The 25,203-nt window shown below is 37.2% G+C and overlaps 4 protein-coding genes across 10 annotated transcripts; 1 reads left to right on the top strand and 3 right to left on the bottom strand.

Moving 5' to 3' along the window:
* Nucleotides 1–5,087: 5,087 nt before the first annotated feature.
* LOC140806311 (cyclic nucleotide-gated ion channel 18-like) lies at nt 5,088–7,977 on the bottom strand. The gene is made up of 6 exons (XM_073162897.1): nt 7,258–7,977; nt 6,958–7,170; nt 6,562–6,875; nt 6,276–6,387; nt 5,928–6,164; nt 5,088–5,841 (listed from the first exon to the last, which is right to left on the bottom strand). Exons 1-6 carry the CDS (start codon nt 7,732–7,734, stop codon nt 5,092–5,094), a joined length of 2,103 nt encoding a protein of 700 aa, XP_073018998.1. The 5' UTR covers nt 7,735–7,977; the 3' UTR covers nt 5,088–5,091.
* A 2,185-nt stretch (nt 7,978–10,162) lies between these two features.
* On the top strand, nt 10,163–16,502 carry LOC140806312 (potassium transporter 8-like). Of its 3 annotated transcripts, none has more exons than XM_073162898.1 (10): nt 10,165–10,311; nt 10,457–10,512; nt 10,620–10,804; nt 10,897–11,383; nt 11,483–11,536; nt 12,854–13,114; nt 13,210–13,262; nt 14,752–14,875; nt 14,987–15,241; nt 15,321–16,502. In XM_073162898.1, exons 3-10 carry the CDS (start codon nt 10,766–10,768, stop codon nt 16,373–16,375), a joined length of 2,328 nt encoding a protein of 775 aa, XP_073018999.1. In that variant the 5' UTR covers nt 10,165–10,311; nt 10,457–10,512; nt 10,620–10,765; the 3' UTR covers nt 16,376–16,502. The 3 variants fall into 3 exon arrangements, with proteins under 3 accessions (XP_073019001.1, XP_073018999.1, XP_073019000.1); XM_073162899.1 differs by lacking the exon at nt 10,165–10,311 and adding an exon at nt 10,333–10,349; XM_073162900.1 differs by lacking the exon at nt 10,457–10,512 and having other exon boundaries at nt 10,163–10,311.
* Nucleotides 16,503–17,245: 743 nt separating this feature from the next.
* Nucleotides 17,246–19,039, bottom strand: LOC140806310 (RING-H2 finger protein ATL46-like). 5 transcript variants are annotated; one of them, XM_073162896.1, is made up of 3 exons: nt 18,831–19,039; nt 18,574–18,646; nt 17,246–18,203 (listed from the first exon to the last, which is right to left on the bottom strand). In XM_073162896.1, the coding sequence occupies exons 1-3, from the start codon at nt 18,853–18,855 to the stop codon at nt 17,357–17,359; spliced, it is 945 nt and encodes a 314-aa protein (XP_073018997.1). In that variant the 5' UTR covers nt 18,856–19,039; the 3' UTR covers nt 17,246–17,356. The 5 variants fall into 5 exon arrangements, with proteins under 5 accessions (XP_073018997.1, XP_073018995.1, XP_073018994.1 ...); XM_073162894.1 differs by having other exon boundaries at nt 17,246–18,505; nt 18,574–19,039; XM_073162893.1 differs by having other exon boundaries at nt 17,246–18,646.
* Nucleotides 19,040–22,017: 2,978 nt separating this feature from the next.
* LOC140805237 (probable inactive receptor kinase At2g26730) lies at nt 22,018–23,503 on the bottom strand. The gene is made up of 2 exons (XM_073161477.1): nt 22,734–23,503; nt 22,018–22,638 (listed from the first exon to the last, which is right to left on the bottom strand). Exons 1-2 carry the CDS (start codon nt 23,440–23,442, stop codon nt 22,055–22,057), a joined length of 1,293 nt encoding a protein of 430 aa, XP_073017578.1. The 5' UTR covers nt 23,443–23,503; the 3' UTR covers nt 22,018–22,054.
* Nucleotides 23,504–25,203: the final 1,700 nt, after the last annotated feature.

Genomic DNA, 25,203 nt, shown 5'->3' with positions numbered 1-25,203 from the left:
AATTACATGACACGTAATTGTCACAATGGTGAAAAGAATTAAAAGTGAAAATAAATATCAATTTATTATACTAGAATCGAATTTTATTTATTTATTTATTTTTGAAACCAGCGTATTTTATTTATTTAAATATACACATAATACATATTATAAATATTGCAAAGAAACAGAAGCAATGGTTCTTCATTTTTCTCCAAGTTCCAAACTTTATCTGCTGCTCTTCCCATTCATGTCAAAAGGCCACACTATTCCATTCCTCCTGTAAAACCCGGGATTCTGTACAATCGGGACCATATCAGATTATTATCACATTTCGAAATTTGTATGGGATAAAAGATTTAAATTTCAAACAAATCACGGATAGATATATCACGATTCGAGATAAAAGATTTAAGTCAGATTTCAACGCGATATCACTCGATCCCGATAGCAGCCAACCACTATAAATAGGAGGGCACTATGACTCAAAAATCACACCACATTGCACACCAAATTTTCGAGAATCTCCCCCTAGTCCCCTTAGGAGTTTTCGAGCACAGCGAACCGCTGCCGCCGTCCAGCCAGGGAAGTAGGAATTTCGAAGAAACCTAGTTTTTTCAAGAATTTAAGGTAAGTGGGCTGTTTTAAATTTCGGTTTATGCATATTAAATTTTTCGGTTTTTGTTTAAAAATGCGGTCGAGTACCGTCGTTTTGTCTATACGTTTTTATGAAAGTTGGTACGTTTTTGTTTGACACTGTGAGGATTCCCTGAAAATGGGTGGAATTCCAACATATGGCCCTTAACAGTGGGATAGAACTGTTTTACGGCCTCGCCCCCTTAGAGGATCAAAACTTAGGGACTGATATCAGTAAACCATGAAAGGTGAAAAATTTCAGTGTCGCAGTGCTATTATGTTATGGAATTTACGTTACGATTATGAAAATCATGTTGTACGTTTATGATATGTTTCGAAAATGTTATAAAACTTTTATGTTGTGTTCAAAGTCCCCCATTTACTGAGTATTCCCAAAATACTCACCCCCTTACTCTCCCCTCCCAGATAAGTCCGAAGAGCAGGTTGAGGACGAAGAGACGGATCAATTTTGGGGTTGGTGATTTGCCAGATAATTAATAGGCTTTATTTCGAATTTCTGATTTAAAGAATTGTAAGACGCTTCCGCATTATTTACTATTTCGTTGGATTTCGTTATTGCAAAGACAATGTTATTTCATTGAAATTATGATATATAAACTGGTTCGGTTTATACTGTGCTACGAAAGGCTTGTTGTTTCGATTGTGTGATTGTTAAACAACGTCGGTGTCGACTAACCCCGGTCTCGGGGCGTGACATTTAAGTGGTATCAGAGCCGACCTCTCTTAGTACGGTGTGGTTCGGGGACGAACCAAGCGGAAGCTGGTGGGCATGTGAGGCCCGGGGCCGAAGAGGGCGGGGGGTGATCGCCGGTGCCATCAGTTGCACGGACAATGAGCGGCTCCTGGCAGGCTTCTAGGTGAAGGGAACATGAATGAACCGACCCACACGGGAATGAGAGGGATTCTGAGACTGTGCAATGTAATGGACTGAACAGTTGAAGAGGGCTTAAAAGATTTGATTGGTACTACTCATATCACGAAGGTGCATCTTCTTTTCGGTAGCTCATCACATAAGAACTCCAAAGTTAAGCGTGCTTGACTTGGGGCAATTTTGGGATGGGTGACCTCCTGGGAAGTTTCCCAGGGTGCGTGTGAGTGAGGACATAAGCATGCTGGAAAGACCCGTCTTGATACAGTGAGGACAATCGTCGAATCTGGGGCGTTACACCTCCAGCTAGCCCTCCTCCTCCTCCGCCGTGGCGTGTATGTTACCTTCCTCACCACTCCGGCGAACCATCCCTTCATTGCTCCGGCGCCGATGTCTCGATTCTTGACCTTGATTTCCCCGAGAATATACCCGGCCACCGGGAATCGAGAGCATTAACCTTCCAGAGGGTATTAATATAATTTTCATTTGTGGTGAATTATCAAACATTAAATTCTAAATTTGATAAACATGGATGGGCTTTATGAGTTAAAACGGACAATTAAAAAACAAGTAAACACATAATATTGGTGTAATCCCATTCTTATATGGTACATGAACACAACCGAAGATGATGAATTTGAAACGTTTATATTTGAAAAACTACACAAATAAATAATTCGATTCGATGATTTAAAATTTTGAATCCATGAAATCTAACATCCATAAAGATGCTGAAATCGATATCCAAAATCATTATATCATGTGGGTATCTCATTATTTTAATGAAAGTCGATATCATGTTATGATGATTCAATGGGTGTAGGATAAAAAAAATTGTAGATTACTTGTTTCACATTTTAAAGTTCTTCAATTTGAATAGAAATCCTGATTAAAGAGTTGTAACTTATTTTAATTTTCTATAATTAATACATATTTGTCATAATTAGTACATGCGGGTAAATTTCTATCAGTAATACACAGGTTGTTACTTAAAAATGTAACAAAAGATTTATTCTCCTTAAATTTTATCATGAATATGGTATAATACAGCTAATTAAGGATGCCTCCACGTAATTAAAGTTAATTACGCAGGCTCATCATGAATTAAAATATAATCAATAATTGCACATTTAGAGTTAAATATGAACAAATTCTATTCAAATATTGATTATGAATTATACAGTCTTGTTTGATTTTTAAGTATATCAGTTAACATAAAGATAAAACATTGTACATATGTATTTAACATTAATTTTTGTTAATTTATGTCATTTTTTATAAAGTTGGCAAACAAATAAATAAAAATCCAACTTGTTATCTTACAACAAATGGAAACCCATCTCCTAAAATAGGCCAACAAATTATAGAGCTAATCAAAAAAATCAAGGAACTGAAAAAAAAAAAAAAAACTCCAACCAAATAAATCTACACTAGGTTGAAGTCGAACCAATTTGTGTTTGCAATATCATACTGCGCCGGCGAGGAAATGGGATTGAAATTTGGTGTAACTTCAACTTGATGATGATGAGCTGTGAGTGCAGCAATATGTGCTTGAATTCTTGCTAGTTGGAACTGTGCTTCGTGTATCTGTTGATGCAAAATTGTGATTATTCCCACACAACCATATACCGGATCCTGGAGTCTACATTGAGCTTCAAAGATCAAGTAGTTGGCTGCTTCCGCTCGTCGATTCGCCGGAAGTTCCTGGTTGTAAGAAATCCAGGAGCCAAGAAAATTTTCAGAAGCAAAACTTGCTGTATAGAGTTTACAAGAACGTACACATGGAGCTCGTTGATCCCTTTCTTTCTTAGGGTATTAATTCTTTTCCTTTTCTATATTATGCATGCATGATCATCCTGATCCCTATTTTATTCTACTTTGAAGAAGTATAAAAAAAATAGAGAATTAAAAATCGATAACTTTACTGAAATTTTTGGGAAAAAAAAATGGTCCAATTTAATAGATATTGTAATATTAAAATTCAGATACTATATATATATACAAGTGACCTGAAGCATCTTTCCAACGTTGCTAGCTCCATAGATTTTATGGACGCAAATAAATCTTTTTGAATCATTGGCAGGAAAATAAGGAGCGAATATACAATCGGAAGGGCATCTTCTTCTCAAATATCGGCATGCGGCGCAACGAGTCGAATTCATTATTTCAATCCTAATGCAGAAAATCTTTTGAAAAATCTAATGTTAAATGTATAGATCTAAGGGGATTTCGCATTTATATGGAGAGGAAGGGAATGCAACGGCTAATTAACATTTGGATTAATTAGTTTGGATGTAAATTTTTGAATTCGAAGTGTGCAAACATATTGGAGAGCTCACATTTCGTAAATTGACTCAAATTTGCATTTAGACGACTTATTCTTAAGGAAAATATATTATAATTGTTAGGAAAATGACTTTGATTGGAATCCAAATTTAGAATATGGAAGTATGCACTTAAAATCTTCCATTTCGTTGCAAGAAATGGCTTAGTTTCTGGAAATTACAGCAATATATATGCATGTATGATAATTGTTGTCCTAAAAATATTGTTAGAAGGAATATATCTCACTGCTTATTTAAAAATCTGCACTCTTTAAAAACTTATTCTTCATTAAGTTTGTAGAAAATAAAATATGTCGCATATACACATAATTAAATAATTAATTTAATGTTCTTTTGGTTTTGTCTGCAATTCATGCATGTTTTTTTTGTGTGGAGTAGCGTGAATTCGAATTCATGTTGATGGTGATTGATCTATGAATTGTCCAAGCGACCATGATACTTGGGTTGTTGATAATATTAATAATGACATAGAATATACGTAATTGTTTCTCAATTTTACAAACTGATAAAAAAGAATTGCAAGAAAATCTGTAACAATTTTCTTAAATTTTAGATCTGGCAGTGTTGTGTATGGGAGATATATACATCTTCAAAATATTGCTTCTGCAGATCGATATCATATCAACCATACGATGAAACCACTGTCATTAGAAAAAAGGGTAAAAATATGTCAACGATGCCAAGAAATCACTGTCATCCTTCAAGAAATGCCATTACAGGACATAAAAGAAAGACGAGAAAAATGTATTGTGATAACCAATTCCGTCCAATGCAGCCTCCCAGAGAAAATCGATTTGTAAAGCCTGGAGCTTTGATGCAGCGAAGGCCGTTTTCGCCGCTCAGCTAACCATTGTCATATCTTATTTGATTGAGCACGCCAAATCTTCCATTAAAAGGAATACAACTAGGCAGAATTTGCTGATAATAGACTTGATGGATGAGAATATGAGTACATCCTGCGCATCGGTTAAGAAACAAAGACAATAATCCTGCAACATATCGGTACTTGACTAAATATTGTGCTTGAAGAACATAACGTATAATGAAATTTCGAGAAAAGAGAAATGGATGACATGCTGATGTATATGTGAGTCAGGTGATTCTGTAATGAACAATTAAAACTAACATTTGCTCCTAATCAATTTACAATACTAAGTTCATAGAGTAGTCCTACCAAGCATCTAATCAATCTTCTCTTTTCGCTCCACTTTTTGGTTCTATCTGTCAAAAAAAATATCTTAGCTAAAGATCCTCGAAGAAATCAGGCTCATCTGGTTTAAACAGTTTCGGCATCTTTAAGCTCGAGGACGCAGGATCAGCAATTTGAACCTTCTGAGCACCAGCTCCTCTTTTCGTGTTGGCAGCAAATTTTGAAGCCAAAATTGTGGCTCCTAGATGCCGAGCACTGCTTGGAGTATCAACCGATGAATTGTCAGCACTTCCATTGTCCGAATCTCCGTCTTGGTCGCTGCTGTAATTAGACATATAGTAGAAACTCTCTTGTAGAGCTAACTCCTTCGCTAGCTTCTTTTTCTTGAATCTTCGCCATGCTGCTTGAATAAAACAGGCACCCCATGTCCTCCACTGATGGGAATAGTACCTAAATGCATGCTGAAGCTTCTTGCTCTGAAGACGTTTAAATTGAAGGGCGACGAATTTAAGGTCTTCTGCTTTAAGTGCGAATGCTTCGACTTCTGTTAGAGTTTTGACGGTTCGGGTTGAAGAAGGAAGGTTTGAGGAATTTGGTACTAGAGCCCAGGTTAGTAATTCTTCCCCACAGAAGTCACCTGGTCGAAGGGTGATTGAATTGAAGAATCCGGAACGTCCACCATTTGTCGTGGAGCTCTCGAGTTGTCCTCTGATGATGAACAACATCGCGTTTACCGGATCGTCTTCTCGAACAATGTAGCTGCCTTCTGTACTCAAGGATGAAACTAGACGTTCACATATGGCATCCAGGAGTTGGTCATCCATTTGTGCAAAGAAAGGAACCTGCAAAATGGATAAATTACAGGAGATTGTTCAGATGATTTGTTAAAATATTTCCAAAAGTTGCAGCTATTTGAAGGATTGCATACTCGGCGAACGAGGTTAAGACATAGATGCCTTTGAATCTCACGCCTAAGGTCCACAGGTAAGGACCGTAAGATGGATTCTTCGTGGACTCCTCGTGTCGCGAGCCATTTATACTGATCAAATCTACGAACACGTTCCTGCAAATCTGGAGGCAGTTGCCGATGCCTCATCCATTCTTCAGTGTCCCTTCTCTTAATTCTCCACTCTTCAAGTCTCACCGTCATTGATTGCAAATAAGTCTTCATTCAAGAGAACCAAAGAGACAAAATCTCGTAACTAAACATCAAAATAAGCTTCCAACATGTATGTCATAGTGATGGTGATCTGGTTCAGAGATAAGATATTATTACCTGCATATCTCCAATCAAACGGGCGAACAGTATCAGACCACCAATGCACAGAACAATACAGAATGTCGTCTCTCCAAGATAAGTGCTAGTCGTCAAATTCTGTCCATATGAACTGCAAACAAGGTTACAAGCTATATCATCTTGAAACAATCTTGAATGCAAACATCGAGGCCTTCAATGCATAGATCAGAAAAGATACGGCCTCTAAGTAAGATTCAAATAAGATGAGTAAAAGAACATATGAGCTCAAAAGTAGAACCGAAAATTTGTTTCTAGACATTCACACCTCAAATTTCTTAAGCCCCACCAAAGGCAATAAATGTATTTCTCAATGAAAATTGATGAAGCAACTTCGCTAGTAAAAGCATCAGCAAACATCCCAAACTTGAAATCAGAATCATCATTGCTAGCGTCACAACGTGAAAGTACACTAGTCGAATTCAGCCAATACTGTCGCTCAATACCCCCCATTTCAGGACTTTCACAGTCAAGGAATTTCAGATTACACGGTGGGACACTGGTATATTCGTCTTTACACCCTTGATCCCAGCAAGAATGTTGCCGCCCTATCGATGCCAGATACCATGAAGCTCCTAATACCTGAAACCAATGTTGAATCATGAAAAAAGAGGTTTATATGTGAAGTGGAAGGTCGAGGCAATATATGCTTATATATTCTCACATGGCTGGCTAGCATGTACAGAAGCAAATTATAAGCAGCTCCTGCCCAAGCAGTCTTGGCTATAAAACCCGTGGTTTTAATTATCCTCTGATTCAGGGGAAAAATGACAAACAGCCGTGGAACATACTGGATTAGGACAATAAGAGCAAGAGTGTTGTCAGCCTGACCGGTTCCGTTCGTTTTCGTTGCTGGAATTACATACCAGATCACAATCTGAGAGAACCGAGTTTTTTTTAGTTCGAAGACACTGTAAAAAAGACAATGTGCTCAATTAGCTTCACAAGCAAGTTTGTGAATTACCTGAGGCAGCGGCAGAGTGGCGGTGAGATCAATTATAAAATCAGATTTGAGATACTTCATGGCAATCTCATGGGGATCCATAACAAGCTCCCCACGCCCGAAAACCCGGGAGCTCGGAGCCACAAACGCCATGCGAAACTTCATCAACATGTGTAGAACGTAAAATAAATCGGAAAAGGTTCGAAAATAAGTGATCAAAACAGAAGCTTGGTTATCTGTGGACATACAGACTTGGCCGCCGACGTACGGGAGATAGAAATACAGGGGGTCGATGAAGAGGGAGATGAGACAGGTGATCAAGAATATGTGGTTCCAGAGATTGACAATGTCGCTGTTGGGATCGAGGATTTGGTAGTGCCATAAGATGCTGAGGGAGTTGGGCTCGCCCGAGGCGGCTACGGCGGCGGAATGGTGGTGGGTCAGCGTTCGCCGGAAGTGGCGGAGGTGGGATGCAGGCGTGGTGAATATTCTATTCATCTTCCATGGCGGAGGCCAGATTTTCTCGGATTCTCCGCGAGATGATTTCAAGAATCGTCGTTTAAACACTCTACTTCTGATTGAAATGAAATCGATCAAGAAAGTATGGAGAGAGATTAAGGTTGGGTTTGCAGAAGGAGGCCGGGAGCGTTGGTGACCATTGAGATTTTGGAGGTGCGAATACGAGGAAATCCGACAACTACGGCTTCTGTAATTTAACCCCGCATATTCATCTTCTACACCAAAACTCTTGTTCGAACATATACTAAATAAAAACCAATACTAACTCGTTTTATTTAATTAATTTTTTTATTATAGTTTAAATGATTATGATTGTTATTATTATTAGCATTGACAATATTATTATATAGGTTTAAATTATTAAAACTAAATATAAGAAAGATTTTTTTTAAAAAAAGTATAAGAATGAGAAGTAAGAATTCTAATTAACATGCTCATATAATGATAATCGATATCGTATTTTATGAGACAGATATCTTATTTGAGTCATCCATGAAAAAATATTATTTTTTTATGCTAAGAGTATTATTTTTTATTGTGAATATCGATATGGTTGACATATTTCACAGATAAAGATTCGTGAAAACGTCTCACAAAAGGTCTGCTTTGAATTGAATGTTCTGATAAAAATTATATTCGGATTGAATGATTGGAATATCAAAAGGTAAGGATGCTACGTAGTGGTGAACAATTGAACCAATACCCGACCCGCTCGGTTTCGGGTTACTTTTATCCACTAGTTTCAAGCATATGATGTTTGCATCATATTTATTAGAGCCAAAGTCAAAAATTTATTTGCATGCATTAAATATGTAATTAAGTAAGATGAATGCATATCAATTTATACATTGAAAGACCGATTGTTTGTTGAAAAATAGCATAATCGGGATTCTTTGGAGATCCATGCAAACTCCTGGAGATTCATTTTCATTGTATGCCTGCAAATTTCAACGATTTAAAATATATATTTTCTCAATATTATATAAATGAATGACTCCAATATATAATTTTTGAATCGGTCTAAGATTAAATATAAAGATGTATTACATATATAATATCAGATTAATATAATAATATAGCCGCAGGATTTTATTTTTGGAGAATTAACTGTCAATCATTATGTTAATTATTGATAGATAATTGAAACTAGACAAAAACTTATGTGAGATCTTTTTTGTGAGACAGATCTCTTATTTGGGTTATCCATTAAAAAATATTACCTTTTATGCTAAGAATATTACTTTTTATTGTGAATCGCTAAGATTGACCCGTCTCACAAATAAAGATTCGTGAGACCGTCTCACAAAAGACCTACTCTTGAAACTAACAATACACACACAGATTTTTTATATAATTATTTTGAAAAAAAATTCTTGAATTTATTGAGTATGATTAACAAATTAATTATAGTTATTTTTAGAATGTACTAAAATAGATTGTTATGATAAATTCTATTAGATAAATGAATGAGTATTTTGTCCATCAATTAAAATCATCAAAGTAGTTATTCTAAAGATTTGATGTATTATATATAGACAAAAACTTGTGTGAGACGGTATCACGGATCGTATTTTGTGAGACATATATCTTCTTTTGGTCTTTCATGAAAAATTATTACTTTTTATGCTAAGAGTATTACTTTTTATTGTGAATATGGATATGACTAACATGTCTCACAAATAAAGATTCGTGAGACTGTCTTATAAGAGGCCTAGTGAGATATATATGATATACTGGAGCATGTTTCATCTATGAATTTTAGTATATATTTCAAAATTAGTAATATATATTCAAAAAAAAATATATGTCTCACAAAACACTACTAATTATACTATTTTAATTGATTTTTTTCTTAATCGGGAGTTTTTTAATTCTTTTTTTTTGGTTTTGTGTTCATGAATTTGAGTACATATTTCAAAATTAGTAGTGTTTTTTTGAGTAAACTAAATAATTTTATAAAAACTATTATGAGACCGTCTAACGGAACATTTTTGTGAGACAGAAATCAAACTCAACCTATGAAAAATATTATATATTATATCAAAAATATTAATTTTTATTGTAAATGTAGAATGAACTTATCTGTCTAACATATATAAATCCGTAAATCTGTTCCACAATACACTTATTAAATATTTTTTTAGAAAATAATTGATGTTCCAAACTAAACCAAATTCACAGCATAGTGATGTGTGGACCACAATTCAATTCTCCACTGTGGATATGGTTTAACAACTTTAACCATTTTCTATATGTATTTTTATGTTGAATTGATGTGACAGAATATTGTAAATGGGCCGGTGCAGGGCTGACTGAGGGAATAATATTCCATGGTTCTACTATTTTGATTTTCGTGTCACCAATATTAACCCATTTTTTTAGATATCGAACTTTTCGATTTCGAATATATGTTTTGGGACGTAGTCCATAAATACTTGCATTTCGAGTGCGAGTGATTTGAGCCGTCTGAAGTAGTAAGCATCTAATCATGGAAGAAAACAAAGGATTGGCCGACTGATAAAGACCCGTCGATCAAGCGCGAACACTCTTCACACAGTGGGTTCACTCAGCAGTTCCATATTTTTTTAATGGGTGTAACCATTTAAATTCACTTTGTTTTTTTTTTTTTGAATCTGAACATTTGTTTAATTGATCCAATGGAGTTGCGTTTCTTGATCTGCGGTGATTTTTTTACGGGTAGGACCGATGTATGTGCAGCAAGATCAGCTATATAGAGTGGCCATTCAAACGACACATGTCACTATGAGTTTCTTCTTTCTTTTGCTTTCCACAAAACACGTCGTGTTAGGCACAAATGTTCAGCACAACTTCCTAACAGTCTTTTATTTGGTGTCATCTTGTAGATTTTCGTTTTGTACCCATGATAAGAACGGCGCCTTTACTTTTTTAACGGAGCATTCTTGGTATAAAGGCTGGCTTATAGTGCTTGCTCAAATGGGTAACCCATACCTGCTTTCGGATACCAGCCAATGATTCGTAGACGCTTGTGATGGATATTGAAGGCAGGAACCCTAACAATGCTATAAAGGTGAGAACTTTGTGCCAAAGAAATATCGATATTTTTTTACTAGTATTTTGGTAGTTGGTGATTTGTTGCCTACTGTTTTATTTTTGTTACAGAAAGAATCTTGGAGAGCTGTGCTGACCTTAGCTTATCAGAGTTTGGGTGTTGTTTATGGGGATTTAAGCACTTCACCTTTGTATGTATACAAAAGTACTTTTGCGGAGGACATCAAACATTCAGAGTCTAACGAGGAAATATATGGGGTTTTATCTTTCGTATTCTGGACTTTGACTCTGATTCCTCTTCTTAAGTATGTGTTCATAGTACTTAGAGCTGATGATAACGGTGAAGGTGGGACTTTTGCTTTGTATTCATTGCTGTGCCGCCATGCCCGGGTGAGCACTTTGCCAAATGGGCAGCTTGCTGATGAGGAATTATATGAGTATAGAAAAGATGGAATTGCATCAGGTAATAAAGGTTTTGGCTTAAGCTTGAAATCGACATTGGAAAAGCATAGATTGCTGCAAAGGATGTTACTCACTTTGGCTTTGATTGGGACTTGTATGGTGATTGGGGATGGAGTTCTTACACCAGCTATTTCTGGTATGAAATTGCTTCTTTTTGGTGGTGGTCACTGTAAATTTGGAGAAATTGAAACGTTGGAACTTAGAATTAACTCATATTTCTGTTGTATATGCTCAGTATTTTCTGCTGTGTCCGGATTAGAGCTTGTCGTGTCAAAGCATCATCACCAATGTAAGTTTCGTATGAATTTTGATCTGTCATTTTTACGTGTTAGAATTGTTTTTCTTAGTTTTGAAGAAGATGGGGGTATTCTTATTTCTGTCAACAAGCCAAAAAATTCAATTGTCTGCCTAATCTTGTCTTTCACCATTTTTTTGGTGATGACTGAATTATTAAAAATATGAAAACTCGTATCATTGCGAATCTTGAATTTGTCAAAATGGCTTGTCTTAAGCTCATTATTGGTGCTTGGATTTCTGCATTGTTGCATTGTGAACAAAGTGCAGTGATTGGGATAGGCAAAGTGGAACTTTTTAAATCGAGGAAATAAATATATGCTTAGTATTGAATTATTGATTGGATACAAATTCTAGGCCTCAAAGACATTGATGTTTGAATGCTCAAGATGTTCCAACCTCCAATTTAATCTCCAAAAATAAATTTATTCTCATAGCTTAGTGTATTTCGTGGACAAAAAAATTCCACCAAATTGTGCTGAAAAGTCATTATTGTGGGGGCATTTCGTGCATCAGGACTAACTTCTCGCTTTAATCAAATAAATATTAATATGATTTATATTGAAGTAAAGTCAGGCCGCCATCTTCTTGATTGTGGCGGACCATATCGCTGTATTCTGACGACGAGATGCAACTTAAAGTAAATTAAGTTGTATTTAGTGTAAACTAATCACTTACGAACAATAAAAGACAATGGAGTTTAATGATTTTCTGCTGAAAATGTGATGTTGTAGAGAGAAGAGAACATATAGTGGTTGAAATTTAGTTGAAAAATTAAGTGTGATATGTTAAGATGCAATATTTTTATGGTCATATGATCTTCTGTTCTCTCGACATCTCCATTAGTGATACGATTCCCGCTGGACCTGGGCTTATCTACAGTTGCATATATGACCTGTTACCAAACTAGTATTATCTACTTACGCTGAATTACTTCCTCCACTCAATTCAGATTTGTCACGCCTTAATGCTTTATAGATTAACAACTCCTCGAAAAAGTAATACTGTTGCTTCTGAAAGGAAGGGAATGAAAATTGGAGTTTTGCCTGTTTGTTTTTCTTGTGAGGGAAAAAAAATCTAATCTTGGTGCCGCCTATCATTGCTGTATCAGCAGTAGAGCGTAGTACCAAAAAGCTGGCATTCAGATTTACCATTTTTTGGAGAACCATTATTAGGTGCCCAGATATTATTAGTTGTCGGCTAATGTAGCTATGGGCCATGCTTTCTGTATGCATGTCCTGATTTTTTTGCCTATTAAGCTGTTAAGAAATGGCTAATGTATTTTTTTCCTTAAATTTTTCATGTTTCACAGATATCGAAGTCCCTGTTGCTTGTATAATACTGGTTTTCTTATTTTATCTGCAACACTACGGAACCCACCGAATAGGATTTCTGTTTGCTCCAATCGTGATTACTTGGCTATTCTGCATCAGTGCCATTGGAGTGTATAATATATTCCACTGGAATCCGAATGTTTACCAGGCACTCTCTCCTTACTACATGTATAAATTCTTGAAGAAGACTCGAAAAGGAGGCTGGATGTCCTTGGGTGGGATATTGTTGTGCATAACAGGTTATTAGAGCTTATAATGCTATTTATTTCTGCTTAAAAGTATCCTAATAGTTTCTTCCTTTTAAATCTCATTTAGATGTGATGTATATTTTCAGGTTCAGAGGCCATGTTTGCAGATCTTGGACATTTTTCGCAGCTGTCCATCAAGGTGAGTGGATTTTTTACTTTTCTTTTTATTCTTTGAGTTTCAGATTTTCTGTAAGATTATAGACCAAATGTAGCGCCCTTACCCGAGCCACTACTAAACAGACTAATAAACATGCAACATTAAACTTAATAACCACAATTAAACAGCGGAAACCAAATACTTAATCATCTTACAACCCAAATGAAAACAAAGCAATAACAACAGTCTTAAACATTAATACAACCATAACAAATACATGATTCTGAACGAGAAAACGATAAACCACAGAAAACTTCCACTGGATCACCACCGAAACCCAACTGCTCTAGCCACTGCCCTGGTCGTCCGAACCGTCCAACCTAAGACCTGCCCCGTGGAATGGGGTGCCCAAGATGAAAACAAAGACGTGAGCGACAATCGCCCAATACGAGAATGTACGAGTATACAAACTAATATGATGCATGCGAAATGCAATATGCTCGGATATCAAGGATCAAGTCAAGAATCTCATGCTCAGTCTAGAGGCGCCTGAGTGTGTAGTCTCTGATATGCCCTAGGCATGTTTTGGCTCTCACACTCATCATCAAGACGTGGACCTGCAATGTCCAGGTCATCAGAGCCCGCGGGTCCCATCGGACACTGTAGCTCTCGATACCCCATCGTCCACAATACAGAATAGGGCTGAGCGGCCTTAACAAATGAGGTATATCTCAAAAGATATCAGGCTCAACATGATATGTCATGCATAATATGCCAAAGGAGTAAAACATGTATCATGCAACAGATAAATATGTAGCATATAAGTGTGTATACTACGCTTGGATATCTCAGTCAGTACATCACGTACCTCACTAAAACAATATGACAGAAAGCTCTGAACCTAGACAATACCAACATAATGAAATCACTAACAAACCAGATCAAACATGCTACAAAGATCTCCCTAATGATCCTTAAATCACTATCTAAGGATTTAGGATTATACCTACGTCCGTCGTCAGCCCGCTGATGATGTCTCGATCTCAGTTCACCGACCCTCCTTGAGTCGACACTAGCTCCGAAACTTCCCGACACCAAAGTGCCCTAAAAACTTGCTAGAAAACCTAAGGTACAACTAGAACTTTGTCAGAAGAATGCGGTGAAGGAAACAAAAGAATCGGCTTCCATTTATAGGCTGCATCCACACTATTTCAGAAAATCCGAACCAATCTTATTTGCCACGTGTCGGAATCTCATTGGTCTAGTTGGATTTCTCAAGATAATGTAATCCGAAGTAGGTCGGGTTATCCACAGCTTAATCCCAAATTATCAACTCCTTAATAATACTTAATTATCAACTCATTAATTATGTCTTAATTAATACTTCATTCAAAATAGGAATTCGGGTCATTACACTATATAAGAGATACGACCTGCCCTTGGTGTAATATATCATCGAGTCTGATAAATTCGACGCGTTTTGCAAAGTTTTTGCCGGTTCGACTTTGACTAAACAGCTGCCTTATTGCAGATAGCTTTTAGCTTTGTGGTTTATCCATCCTTGATCCTTGCTTACATGGGACAAGCCGCTTATTTATCCAAACATCATGTAATCGAGAGTTACTACCAAATTGGTTTCTATGAATCTGTACCTGGTATGTAAAGTTTCTCTGTCAAATGTCATTTCATCTTTATGAGTAGTATCCAAGATAACTGAACTTTTTTTGAGTTTTGCGGCTAAACCATACCCTCCTCTCGTCATGCAGAAAATATTCGATGGCCTGTCCTCGCAATTGCAATACTTGCTGCTGTTGTGGGAAGCCAAGCCATCATCACTGGGACGTTTTCCATCATTAAGCAATGCTCTGCTTTGGGTTGCTTTCCAAGGGTCAGAATAATACACACGTCGTCTAAAATATGTGGGCAGATTTACATTCCAGCTATCAACTGGACTTTAATGCTTCTCGGATTGGCTGTGACCATTGGCTTCAGAGACACAAAACACATTAGCAATGCGTCAGGTAATATCAACGCTGAAATGACATCATTGTTTATGACAACAAGAATAAATTTCTTATTGTTCCCTGTTGGTCTAACCAGGTTTGGCTGTCATAACTGTTATGTTGGTAACCACATGTCTTATGTCTCTCGTCATCGTCTTGTGCTGGAATAGAAGTGTTGTTTTTGCCATGTGTTTCATATTCTTCTTTGGTTCCATCGAAGCCCTCTACTTCTCAGCTTCTCTCATCAAGTTTCGTGAAGGAGCTTGGGTTCCGGTTGCACTCTCATTTATCTTTCTAGCAATAATGTACATTTGGCATTATGGCACGTTTAAAAAGTACGAGTTTGACCTTCACAACAAAGTTTCTATCGACTGGCTCCTCGGTTTGAGTCCCAATCTTGGGATTGTACGGGTCCGAGGCATTGGCCTCATACATACAGAACTTGTTTCTGGAGTTCCAGCTATCTTCTCCCATTTCGTGACTAATCTCCCAGCTTTTCACCAGGTTCTAGTCCTGTTCTGTGTAAAATATGTCCCAGTTCCTCATGTGAGACCCGAGGAGAGATTTCTTGTTGGAAGAATCGGGCCCAAAGGGTACCGAGTTTATAGATGCATAGCCCGTTATGGATACCGTGATTCGCTCACGGATGACGTGGAGTTTGAAAGGGACCTTGTTTGTAGCATAGCAGAATTCATCCGTTCGGAGGGGAAAGAGTGGGACAGTCCGTCGGACAAAAATCTAGAAAACGAAGAGAAGATGACAGTCATTGGGACTACATCAACACATACAAACGGCATCAAAATGTTGGAAAATGATGAAAAATTATCTGATATAGCCAGCGTTATGGAGCTAGGGGAAATTCATGCACCCGATATTCCAAGAAAAAGGGTAAGATTCCTCCTTCCTGAAAGCCCACAAATCGATTCAGAAGCCCAAGCAGAGCTACGGGAACTGATGGAAGCAAGAGAGGCGGGGATGGCATTTATATTAGGCCATTGTTACGTGAAGGCGAAGTCCGGTTCGAGTCTGATAAAGAGGGTGGTGATCAATGTGGGGTATGATTTCTTGAGAAGGAACTGTGCATCACCAACATATGCACTGAATTTGCCTCGTGCATCAACTTTAGAGGTGGGAATGATTTACCTTGTTTAGTTTTCAAGAAGAACATAGTTCTTGTAAATTAAAATTGTAAAGCAAATGGGGACTGGACTTAGGCCTGTATGTTTTTACTTGGTCCTCAATAATTTATGGTATTATTACATACACCAAAGTTTCTCTCTTTTTTTAGAGTAAGAAAAATTAGTGTAACTAAAACAAACAACACTACTGTGACACTATTATACACAATAATGACACTGTCATAATACTAGAAAAACCACTTTATGTATGGTAATATCACAATCAAATAGATTATAACATCATTATTATGAAGCTATTTCAACTACAAAAGTACATATAATAAAATAAATAATATTTAAGGTGGAAATATGCATGGTTGGAAATGCTTTCTCGCGGTTGAAACCGTACAAAAGTTTGAGCATTATTTATTGAAAAATAAAGATAAATTAATTATTTTTTAAGTTCAAATATCGTAAAGTTAGAGTAAAAATGCTGCATAATATAAGAACATTGCATCTCATTTTTCGTCATTCCATTTGAGAATGAAGTAAGTGATGGATTGTGGTGCCACGATGAGTGAAACTTTTTAGTTGTCTGTGATGGTGACGTGGATGGTCCAAACCATTAGCCCCATCGCGGTCAATCTCAAACTTTGCTTTTGAAACAAAGTCCCTACTTTATGAAAAGGGAAATATATTGTTCAAAAAAAGAAAGGGAAATATATATTATTAATTATAATGCTGGTTTTATATTATCTTTATCAGATATCACCAGGTGAACAAGACACAATTAAACCATGGCAGAATCGGATGACTCGGATCCGATACCCTGGATTTGAAATTGTTCTAAAACCAAGAATTCGAGCAAATATGCCTCCAAATGGTCAAGAGTGAGGAAGGAAAATGTTTCCAAAAAAAAGTTGCATCCATCATATGAATTTATAATCTTCACAAATGATAATTTTAAGAACAAACAAAAACTAACACTAGGTAAAAAAGAAAGGCAGAAAAGAGTTCAGATGGCTTCTGTTCTATGCATCCATGATAAGTCCAAGTTCGGAGAAGATGGATTCTCAGTGTGGCTACCTGAAGAACTCCCAAACTTCCCCTTCTTTGACCACAGCCAAATCTTCGACACCGAATAGCTATCAGTCTTCGTACCGATACAAATATTCTTCTCCAGTGCATTCCCATTAGCTGATGAATTAGAAACTTGCTCCATCTCTTTGACAAGCTTCACATTGCGACCAGCTTGGTCACGACTCAAGGACACTCTAAGGTTAGCATCATCGACAATGTACTGATACGAACCCAGAGAATAGCATCTTCTAGCATCCAATTTGCTACTGCTACTGTTACTGGTCTCTCCTCCTACCTCCCCCTCTTCAACGCCATTCAGTTTCCGGAATTTACCGAGTCTAACAGGAAAACGCCCTCTCACCGTAGCCACTTCGTCGATTTCCATTCTCTTTCGAGTAGATGAGTACCCATTCGCTCCATAAACAGGATATCCATCTTCTTCCCGAAAACCATCATACTCGAAAATGGGATTTTCAATGGAGAATCCAGGATTGAAAAGGGTCATCCTACAGAGAGGACATGTTGAGTTTGACAGGAGCCATGTATCAATACAGTTGATATGGAAGGCATGGCTACAAGTAGGAAGCAATCTCAATTGGTCAGTCTCAGCAAATTCGCATAAACAAACAGCACAATCAAAGGGTTCTAGGGCACCCACAATCTCCTTATACGAAAACACGGGCAACCCATCAATATATGCTTGATCCAGACCGGAATCCTGTAAATGAAAGAGCTGTTGCAGCTGCCTTTGAAGGGCATCAGGACTAGAAGCATCAGGATTTCTATTAGACAGCGAGGATGAATGGTTCTTGGTGAGAAATCTAACAAGCAAGTGGAGAAGACCAGATATGAAAAACAGAATAGCTAAAATAACTATAATAAAGAGAACAGCAGGACTAATTTTTGATGAAGATGGAGAAGGGCTGGATTCTTTATGGAAATTACTGCTGACACCATATGAAGCGGGAGGCGAGGGGAAAAGGGGGTCGTTCTGACTGATTTGATGCTGGATCCATGAAACTTTTACACGGGCATGCCCCAAAAACCACCTATTCCCTTGTATTTCTGTCATTGAACAAATCATCTGAAAACAGAATCATATACCAAGTCGCGGTTCATTTTAGGAACAAGACACCAGTAGGATTAATTCACTTATTTCTCTCTTCCACTTCCCAGCAGAAGGGAAACCGGTGCTTCAAAAACTTAAACATAAAAACCCCATAAGCTGAACAGAGAAAAACATATAAGCACAAAATCTCGGATTTATGCAGAAAAAAGACTGATAGATAAGGTTGAAGCAAGTAGGAAGTTCAAGTACTGCTCAAGAACGAACAAATTCAACTTGTTTGGTTCAACGATATTAAAGATGATAACACCAAAATCTTTACAAAGATCGAGTCTTTACCAACCTTGACACTGCAGAAGCCGACCCATCAATGTATACTAATCTAGTAACATGGACCCCCTTCTTGCAGCTTCAGCAAAACCCTAAAAAGGACAACTTTTTTTGTTTGAAATTCGGAATCTTACTACCATCTTTTAGTATGATATGTTATATAATATTACGGAGAATAGGGGAAATTTAATGGGAAAACTATAACGTTCTTCCCAACTCAATAACACACATTTATTTACGTCTGAACAAACGTATTTATATACAAAAAGTAATAAGAATAAATAAAAACTTGGTCTCGGTATTCATGTATTTTATACATTAGTAGATACAGTACACATCTGTCCTAGGAAAACACATTACTATTATTTTATAATTATAAAGTCAAATAGAAAGCACTAGCATCCAAGGGGAGCGTAACCTGATTGCGTCTATCGAAAATTATAATATAAAAAATTTATACAATATCATACCGAAATTTAAATCGGTATACTGACCGACGGATTCGGTTATGATTAATTCTAGCAAGCGGACTAGGTCAAGTTATAGTAAATGGACGAACAGTCCAAGTATCGATCCCACATAGACTATTGTTTAATTACTAAGATTTAATTATTTTATTTAATTTAAACAAACAATAACGAGCGATTTGATTATTATTTCAACTAAGTAAGTTTTAAACTAATTTATGCTAATTTAAAGACTAAATCAAAAATCAGAGAAGCTTGGAATTTAGGATTTTCAAATTTTAATAGAACGACCGGGAACACACGACGATAACAAACTCTGATTAAATTCACGCACTGGAATTATTCAACTACCAATTATTCTAAGTCACGAAGCAATCCTCCAATTTAATTATAAATCTATGTCTAGCATTTATAATCCTATTTTCATTTAACAGTCCAATTATTTCTAATTGAATTTAATTAAACAAAAATGCCTGTATCAACGATAGAATTACAGCTGTCGCCTAAAATCGCACGCTGAAACCGAATACTATTTCTAGTCGGTTTAACCGTGTGTTGATTAATATTTTTGAAGCTAAATTCAATTTATTCCCTTTCGAGTCAAGATCGAGCGACAAACATGCAGATAATTGGCTAGATTAAACGCACGAAAATTACGCAAACAATAATCAATAACAAGACTAATTGCATAAATCAAACAACCCAATGAATAAACAAAAATCAATCGTTTGTCCCTATCGTGGTCCCGATCACAAGAGAAACTACTCCATAAATTCAAAACTAAAATCAAGTTTAATGTTTGAATTCATGTCTGAAAATAAGAAAATAAAAGAGAAGAAAAATCTCAATGACGGTACGCGGATCTTGCGTGTAAATTGCGCTGTCTTTTTCTCTTGTTTCCCCCAAGTCTTCACCGTCTTCCAAGATCTCAAAGCTTGCGCCTTTTTCTCTCCGAAAGTCGGCTCTCTTCGAAAATTCAACAACAACTTAATGTCTAGGTTTTCCTCTTTTATTCCTCCCCAAATCACGAGCAAATCTTCACAGGATCTCGTTCTGATATTACGTACACGGACCCCGTGCTTGCATCAGGGAAAGGGTTTGTGTAGACTCTGCCCCATATTTCTTCCGGAACACTAGACACGGACCCCGTGTAGAGGTCCGTCTCTGGGTCCGTGTACATACTGGATTTTTCTTCTTTCGGATGATGAGGGACACGGACCCCGTATAGGGGTCCGTTAACAGGTCTGTGTAGGCTCTGTAAGTTATGTCTCGGCAATTGAATGGCACGGACCTGTCTCCGGGGTCCGTGTCTGGGTCCGTGCTTCTTCGGCTGAATCCTTCTTTCATGGTTGAATGACACGGACCCGTCTCCGGGGTCCGTGTATAGGTCTTTGTTGTCCAATTTTCTTTTTGTGCTCTCTCTTGTTTTTCCGGGTATTTCTGATGTGGCGTTGCGAGGCTTGACTTTTCTTTCATTTCTTTGGCTTTCACTCTCTTTTGGTCAAACCTGCAAATAGCCATAATGAGACGAAATAAGCGCAAAACTCGGAATAAAAATGCCAGATAAGCACGAATACGACAAAATAAAATCCCTAAAATACTATATAATTCGTGCTCATCATATACCAAAAATTTCGATACATGTAACTAGCATACTGATTATATCAAAATTGCAAGGTATACCAAGATTTCGATACAATATCGGTATATAACGTTTTATACCGAAAAAAACCTTACATTTTAAATTTTTTATAAATTTATTGTTTTCATATATTATATATTTCAAAATTTTTGTATATTTTTTCGGTATTTCAGTATTCCGGTATATACTGAAATTTTCAAATTGCATATTGTTACCGTACCGAAAATTTTGGTATTGTTACGACTTACCATACCGTACTGAAATCTTCAGTATATCAAAAATTCGATAAATTCGACATTTTTTCGATATGATAATCACGATATATCAAAAATTCGGTAATTTTTTTACCCTTAAACTTGACTACTCCGCCCCTACCCCCACACGGATTTAATCAATGTTTATTGGAAATCGAAACTACTTATCTTTAAAAAAAAAATAACTTAAAACATATTTTAACCGGTTGGATAGTTAACTAAACGGTAGGATGAATCGGTCCAATCAAAAAATTGTTATATTATATTAAATAATATGCTTAAAATTATAAAGATGTTATATGTGTATATATAATAATAATTATAAAATATTTGTCAAAATTTAAAATCTAAAAAAAATATAATCAAATATAATTATTATATTTATATTTTAAAATAATAATAAATCAAAGCATGCTCTAATACTACTAAAATAATATTTTAACAAAGTTCAAAATCAAAATAATCAAATATGTATAATAAAAATAAAATTTAAAATATAATTTTAAAAAATATAAGCAAATAATTACGTTCTAAAAAATAAAAAATGATGAACATGTCGAATGAGTTATTAATGGTTCACGACCGATCTCGTAAAAAATGTTAGTAAACTTGGTCTGGATTTGAAACATGATCGGTTCTCGATTAAACCGGCTGTTCCGATTTTAAAAACATTGTCTATAACTACATTCTCTCTATGTTTTGATACACATATGATGAGTCTCATATATTTTTACATATATATGTAGCGTCGACCGACAAAAACCAAACCCAACCCATTAAAAAATTAATCAGTCATCCTTGAATATGATGCATGCATATGGCTCTTAAATGTTTTAAAAAAAATTCTCTACACTGAGTAGATATGATCTTGTGCTTAGACATCGATGAATGACTTAGTCATAGATAATTCAGAAACGTCCATTGATTTATCCTCGTCCTCTCTAATCATACTAATCATCGACGCCACTTGATTCATGCTAGGCCTCGCCTCAGGGGACTTGTTAACGCATTTAATCGCGACCTGCAACATGTTAACCATCCTTTCCTCGCTAGCCCCCTCGCGTACCAAGTTCCTGTCGAACACCTCTACCGTCCATTCCTCCCTAACGACTGCGAGAACCCAACTCGCGAGGTCTATTCCATTGTTCAAAACATGTCGTCCTGTCAGCAGTTCCAGAAGAATCACACCGAAAGCGTACGTGTCGTCCTTAAAGAGCATGTAGTTGCCTTCTTCGTGACCTCGAGTGGTGTTACTAGCCTGCTGGTTTACAAGCATTAGGCCATACTCGCTGATGCATGGCTCCATGTTATTGTTCAGCAAAATGTTTGATGATTTCAAATTTCCATGTGGGATTCTGTCATTCTTCAGTTCATCATGCACGAAGGCTAATGCATCAGCTATCGCGGCAGCAACGGTGAGCCTGCTGCTCCAATCAAATTGTTGCCTGCTATGATTTCCTGCATCAAAGCCACGAAAAAAGAAAATCAATTGTTCAGATCATGATTTGTCAGATTCATGCTTTGAACTTCAAAACTTTAGGAGAAATAATTACCATCATCGTGGATTAGCCTGAAAAGGCTTCCATTCTGTTGATACTCGTAAACCAGAAGCTTCTCCTGCCTGGAGCTGTAGAATGCGATGACAGGCAAAACATGAGGATGCTTCACTTGATTCAGCCTTCTCATTCTCTGCTTGAAATCATTGCTAGAAATGGCCCAATCCTTGATCCTCTTCACAGCAAGGCTCGTCCCCTGTGGCCCACACGCGACCTTGTAGACACTACCGTGGCTTCCTCTCCCTAGCAGCTCAGCTGGGGCCTTGAGTAGGTCTTCGAATTTCAGCCCGTTCACCTCAGGGCTCGTGAGAACTATCAAGGAGGAAGAAACCATGGCAGTTTCGGTTGAAGCGTGCGAGATATCAGTTTTGCTGACCCCTCCTGCCTTCAACTCCACAGTGGAGAAACTGGGCTTGGTGATGCTTTCATCAATAATGGCTACTACCTTGTTATCTGCGTCGATTTTCTCTTTTTTTGTCTTGCCTCTTTTGTATAGCCAAAGAAGCACGATGAATAAGACCGCTAGACCTATGAGGAAATATCCCGCGAACATGAGAATCTGATCAGTAGAAACACCACCTCTATCAGATTTTTGCTGATCAGCCGGTTCATGATCATCAGATTTTGCCGATTTCAAGAGAAACGTTGAAACAGCGCAAGCCCAGATCAAGATTCGCTTCATGCTATATGAAATAGAATCGAACATGAAAAACGGCAACAAGAATATCAGATGGATGTGTTCTTGCACAAGGAGGAAAATTCCTAAGTTGAAATGATCACTGCGCTTTTTATAATGCTTATGGACGGAGATTTTGATGAGTTCGTGTATCCTTGTGGAAATATCGACAAAGTCAAGTAATGAGCCACTTAGATTAATTTAGGACCAACCATCTGCGTGCCGGCCGGCCCCTGGATTCAATTTGTGATAATTTTAAACATAAAGAATTCTCGAACTCTCTCGGCTGGAATTTGAAAAGGCACCCTTTTTTGTTTTTGCCTTATTGCTGGCATAAGCAGAATGTATAGTGATGTATGTATGCAGAATGAAAACATACGAGCAAGACAAATTCATGACAGGAACTTGAAATTGACCCGTCCAGTTTTGTATGTACTCATGTTATCAAGGCCAAAGAGCCGACAAGCTAGTTGATGTGCGGTAGATTGGGTGAATGAGGCGGGTACTCTACGAGAAGATGTATGTACTTTCCATGTAATTTTCTTTAACTTTATGGGACGAACTTGGCCTGGTTTAATGGGATGAGCTCGGATAACCTGACCTGGTATGACGAATCAATATCTTTGATTGGAGAGGATCAGCTTGAGTCATACTGTAAACACTCAACAAGAAAATATCAGTTAATCACAACCATCTCAACTCGTTTTCCTGACTAGCCAGCAATCTGAGTCATTTACTCGCATTTAACAATTCAAAATGTTTGGAATAATTCATAATAAAACGGCACAAATAATGTTTTCTCAAGTTTAACAACTTCTTAGTACTTTTAATAAATATTTCTTTATGTGTATAATCTTTCTAGGGTTTCTCCTAGGTTTCCTCCTACTTCATGTGGGTTTTCTTCGTTTGATCATTACCTTTGTGTTGATCTGGACGTCCAACTTTCCAAAATCCGGCCATGGAACCGGATGATATAGCCCGACTAATCGAAGAAATAAAAATATCTAGAGATGAGGAACCAAGAATTACGTTAAATGAGGATGAAATGCGCTTCGGTGAGGAGCGTATTGCAAATTGCTTGGCCGCAAAGGTAATATCTCCCAAATCTATCAACAAGGAGACGTTCAAAGTGCAAATCCCTCGCATCCTACAAGCGAGGCACAGAATTGAAACTCAATCTATGGGTGATAATACATTTGTTCTAGAGTTCTCATCTGCCCTTGACCGTCGCAGAGCGTTGATGGGTGGCCCATGGAACTTCTTCCGCGACCTGGTGGTATTTAAAGAACTCCAGGGATTACAACAACCACGATCAATCAATTTCAGTGAAATATCAGTTTGGGTGCAATGCCATAATCTTCCGATCGCGTTCATGCACCGTAGTATTCTGGAAAAAATTGGCTCCCAGATTGGTAACATTGAGGAAATGGATGGTGGGGAGAATGAGACTTTCTTGGGAAGTTTCGTTAGGATTCGAGTGCGGATCAATATCACACAGCCCCTAAAAAAGTTTATTCGCATCGGCAAGGAAGGAGATCTCGAAGACAACATTATCCTCCTGACATATGAGAGGCTGCCTGATTTCTGCTATGCCTGTGGCCGTATAGGTCACTCGTATCGAGAGTGTGAAAAGGCCTCAGTGAAAGAGGGGAAACTAGAGTATGGGATATGGCTACGTGCGACGATAACTAACGGTGCGCGTAAGAGCAAAGTAAACACCTCGCCACATAAAAATACTGGAAAGCGTGAAAGCCAGTCAAAGTTTGGGAACGAAGGTGAAGGCAGGGCAGG

This window comes from Primulina eburnea, chromosome 11 (assembly GCF_022965805.1).
Source record: "Primulina eburnea isolate SZY01 chromosome 11, ASM2296580v1, whole genome shotgun sequence".
Lineage (NCBI taxonomy): Eukaryota > Viridiplantae > Streptophyta > Magnoliopsida > Lamiales > Gesneriaceae > Primulina > Primulina eburnea.
The sequence above is the reverse complement of the archived record's forward strand: the minus strand, read 5'-3'. Positions and strand labels throughout refer to the sequence as shown.

Bases quoted from the DNA above. Each gene is read 5' to 3' on its own strand.
- LOC140806311 (XM_073162897.1), bottom strand. From the start codon at position 7,734: ATGAATAGAATATTCACCACGCCTGCATCCCACCTCCGCCACTTCCGG. The intron at 6,876-6,957 runs GTGAGAATATAT...CATTGGTTTCAG, and splicing joins TGTACATGCTAGCCAGCCAT to GTATTAGGAGCTTCATGGTA. The intron at 6,165-6,275 runs GTAATAATATCT...TCTTGAATGAAG, and splicing joins GTTTGATTGGAGATATGCAG to ACTTATTTGCAATCAATGAC.
- LOC140806312 (XM_073162900.1), top strand. From the start codon at position 10,766: ATGGATATTGAAGGCAGGAACCCTAACAATGCTATAAAG. The intron at 11,384-11,482 runs GTATGAAATTGC...GTATATGCTCAG, and splicing joins TCTTACACCAGCTATTTCTG to TATTTTCTGCTGTGTCCGGA. The intron at 13,263-14,751 runs GTGAGTGGATTT...GCCTTATTGCAG, and splicing joins TTTCGCAGCTGTCCATCAAG to ATAGCTTTTAGCTTTGTGGT.
- LOC140806310 (XM_073162892.1), bottom strand. From the start codon at position 18,855: ATGGGTCGGCTTCTGCAGTGTCAAG. The intron at 18,487-18,830 runs GTTGGTAAAGAC...GTTCAATGACAG, and splicing joins TCGGCTTCTGCAGTGTCAAG to AAATACAAGGGAATAGGTGG.
- LOC140805237 (XM_073161477.1), bottom strand. From the start codon at position 23,442: ATGTTCGATTCTATTTCATATAGCATGAAGCGAATCTTGATCTGGGCT. The intron at 22,639-22,733 runs GTAATTATTTCT...GCTTTGATGCAG, and splicing joins CAGGCTAATCCACGATGATG to GAAATCATAGCAGGCAACAA.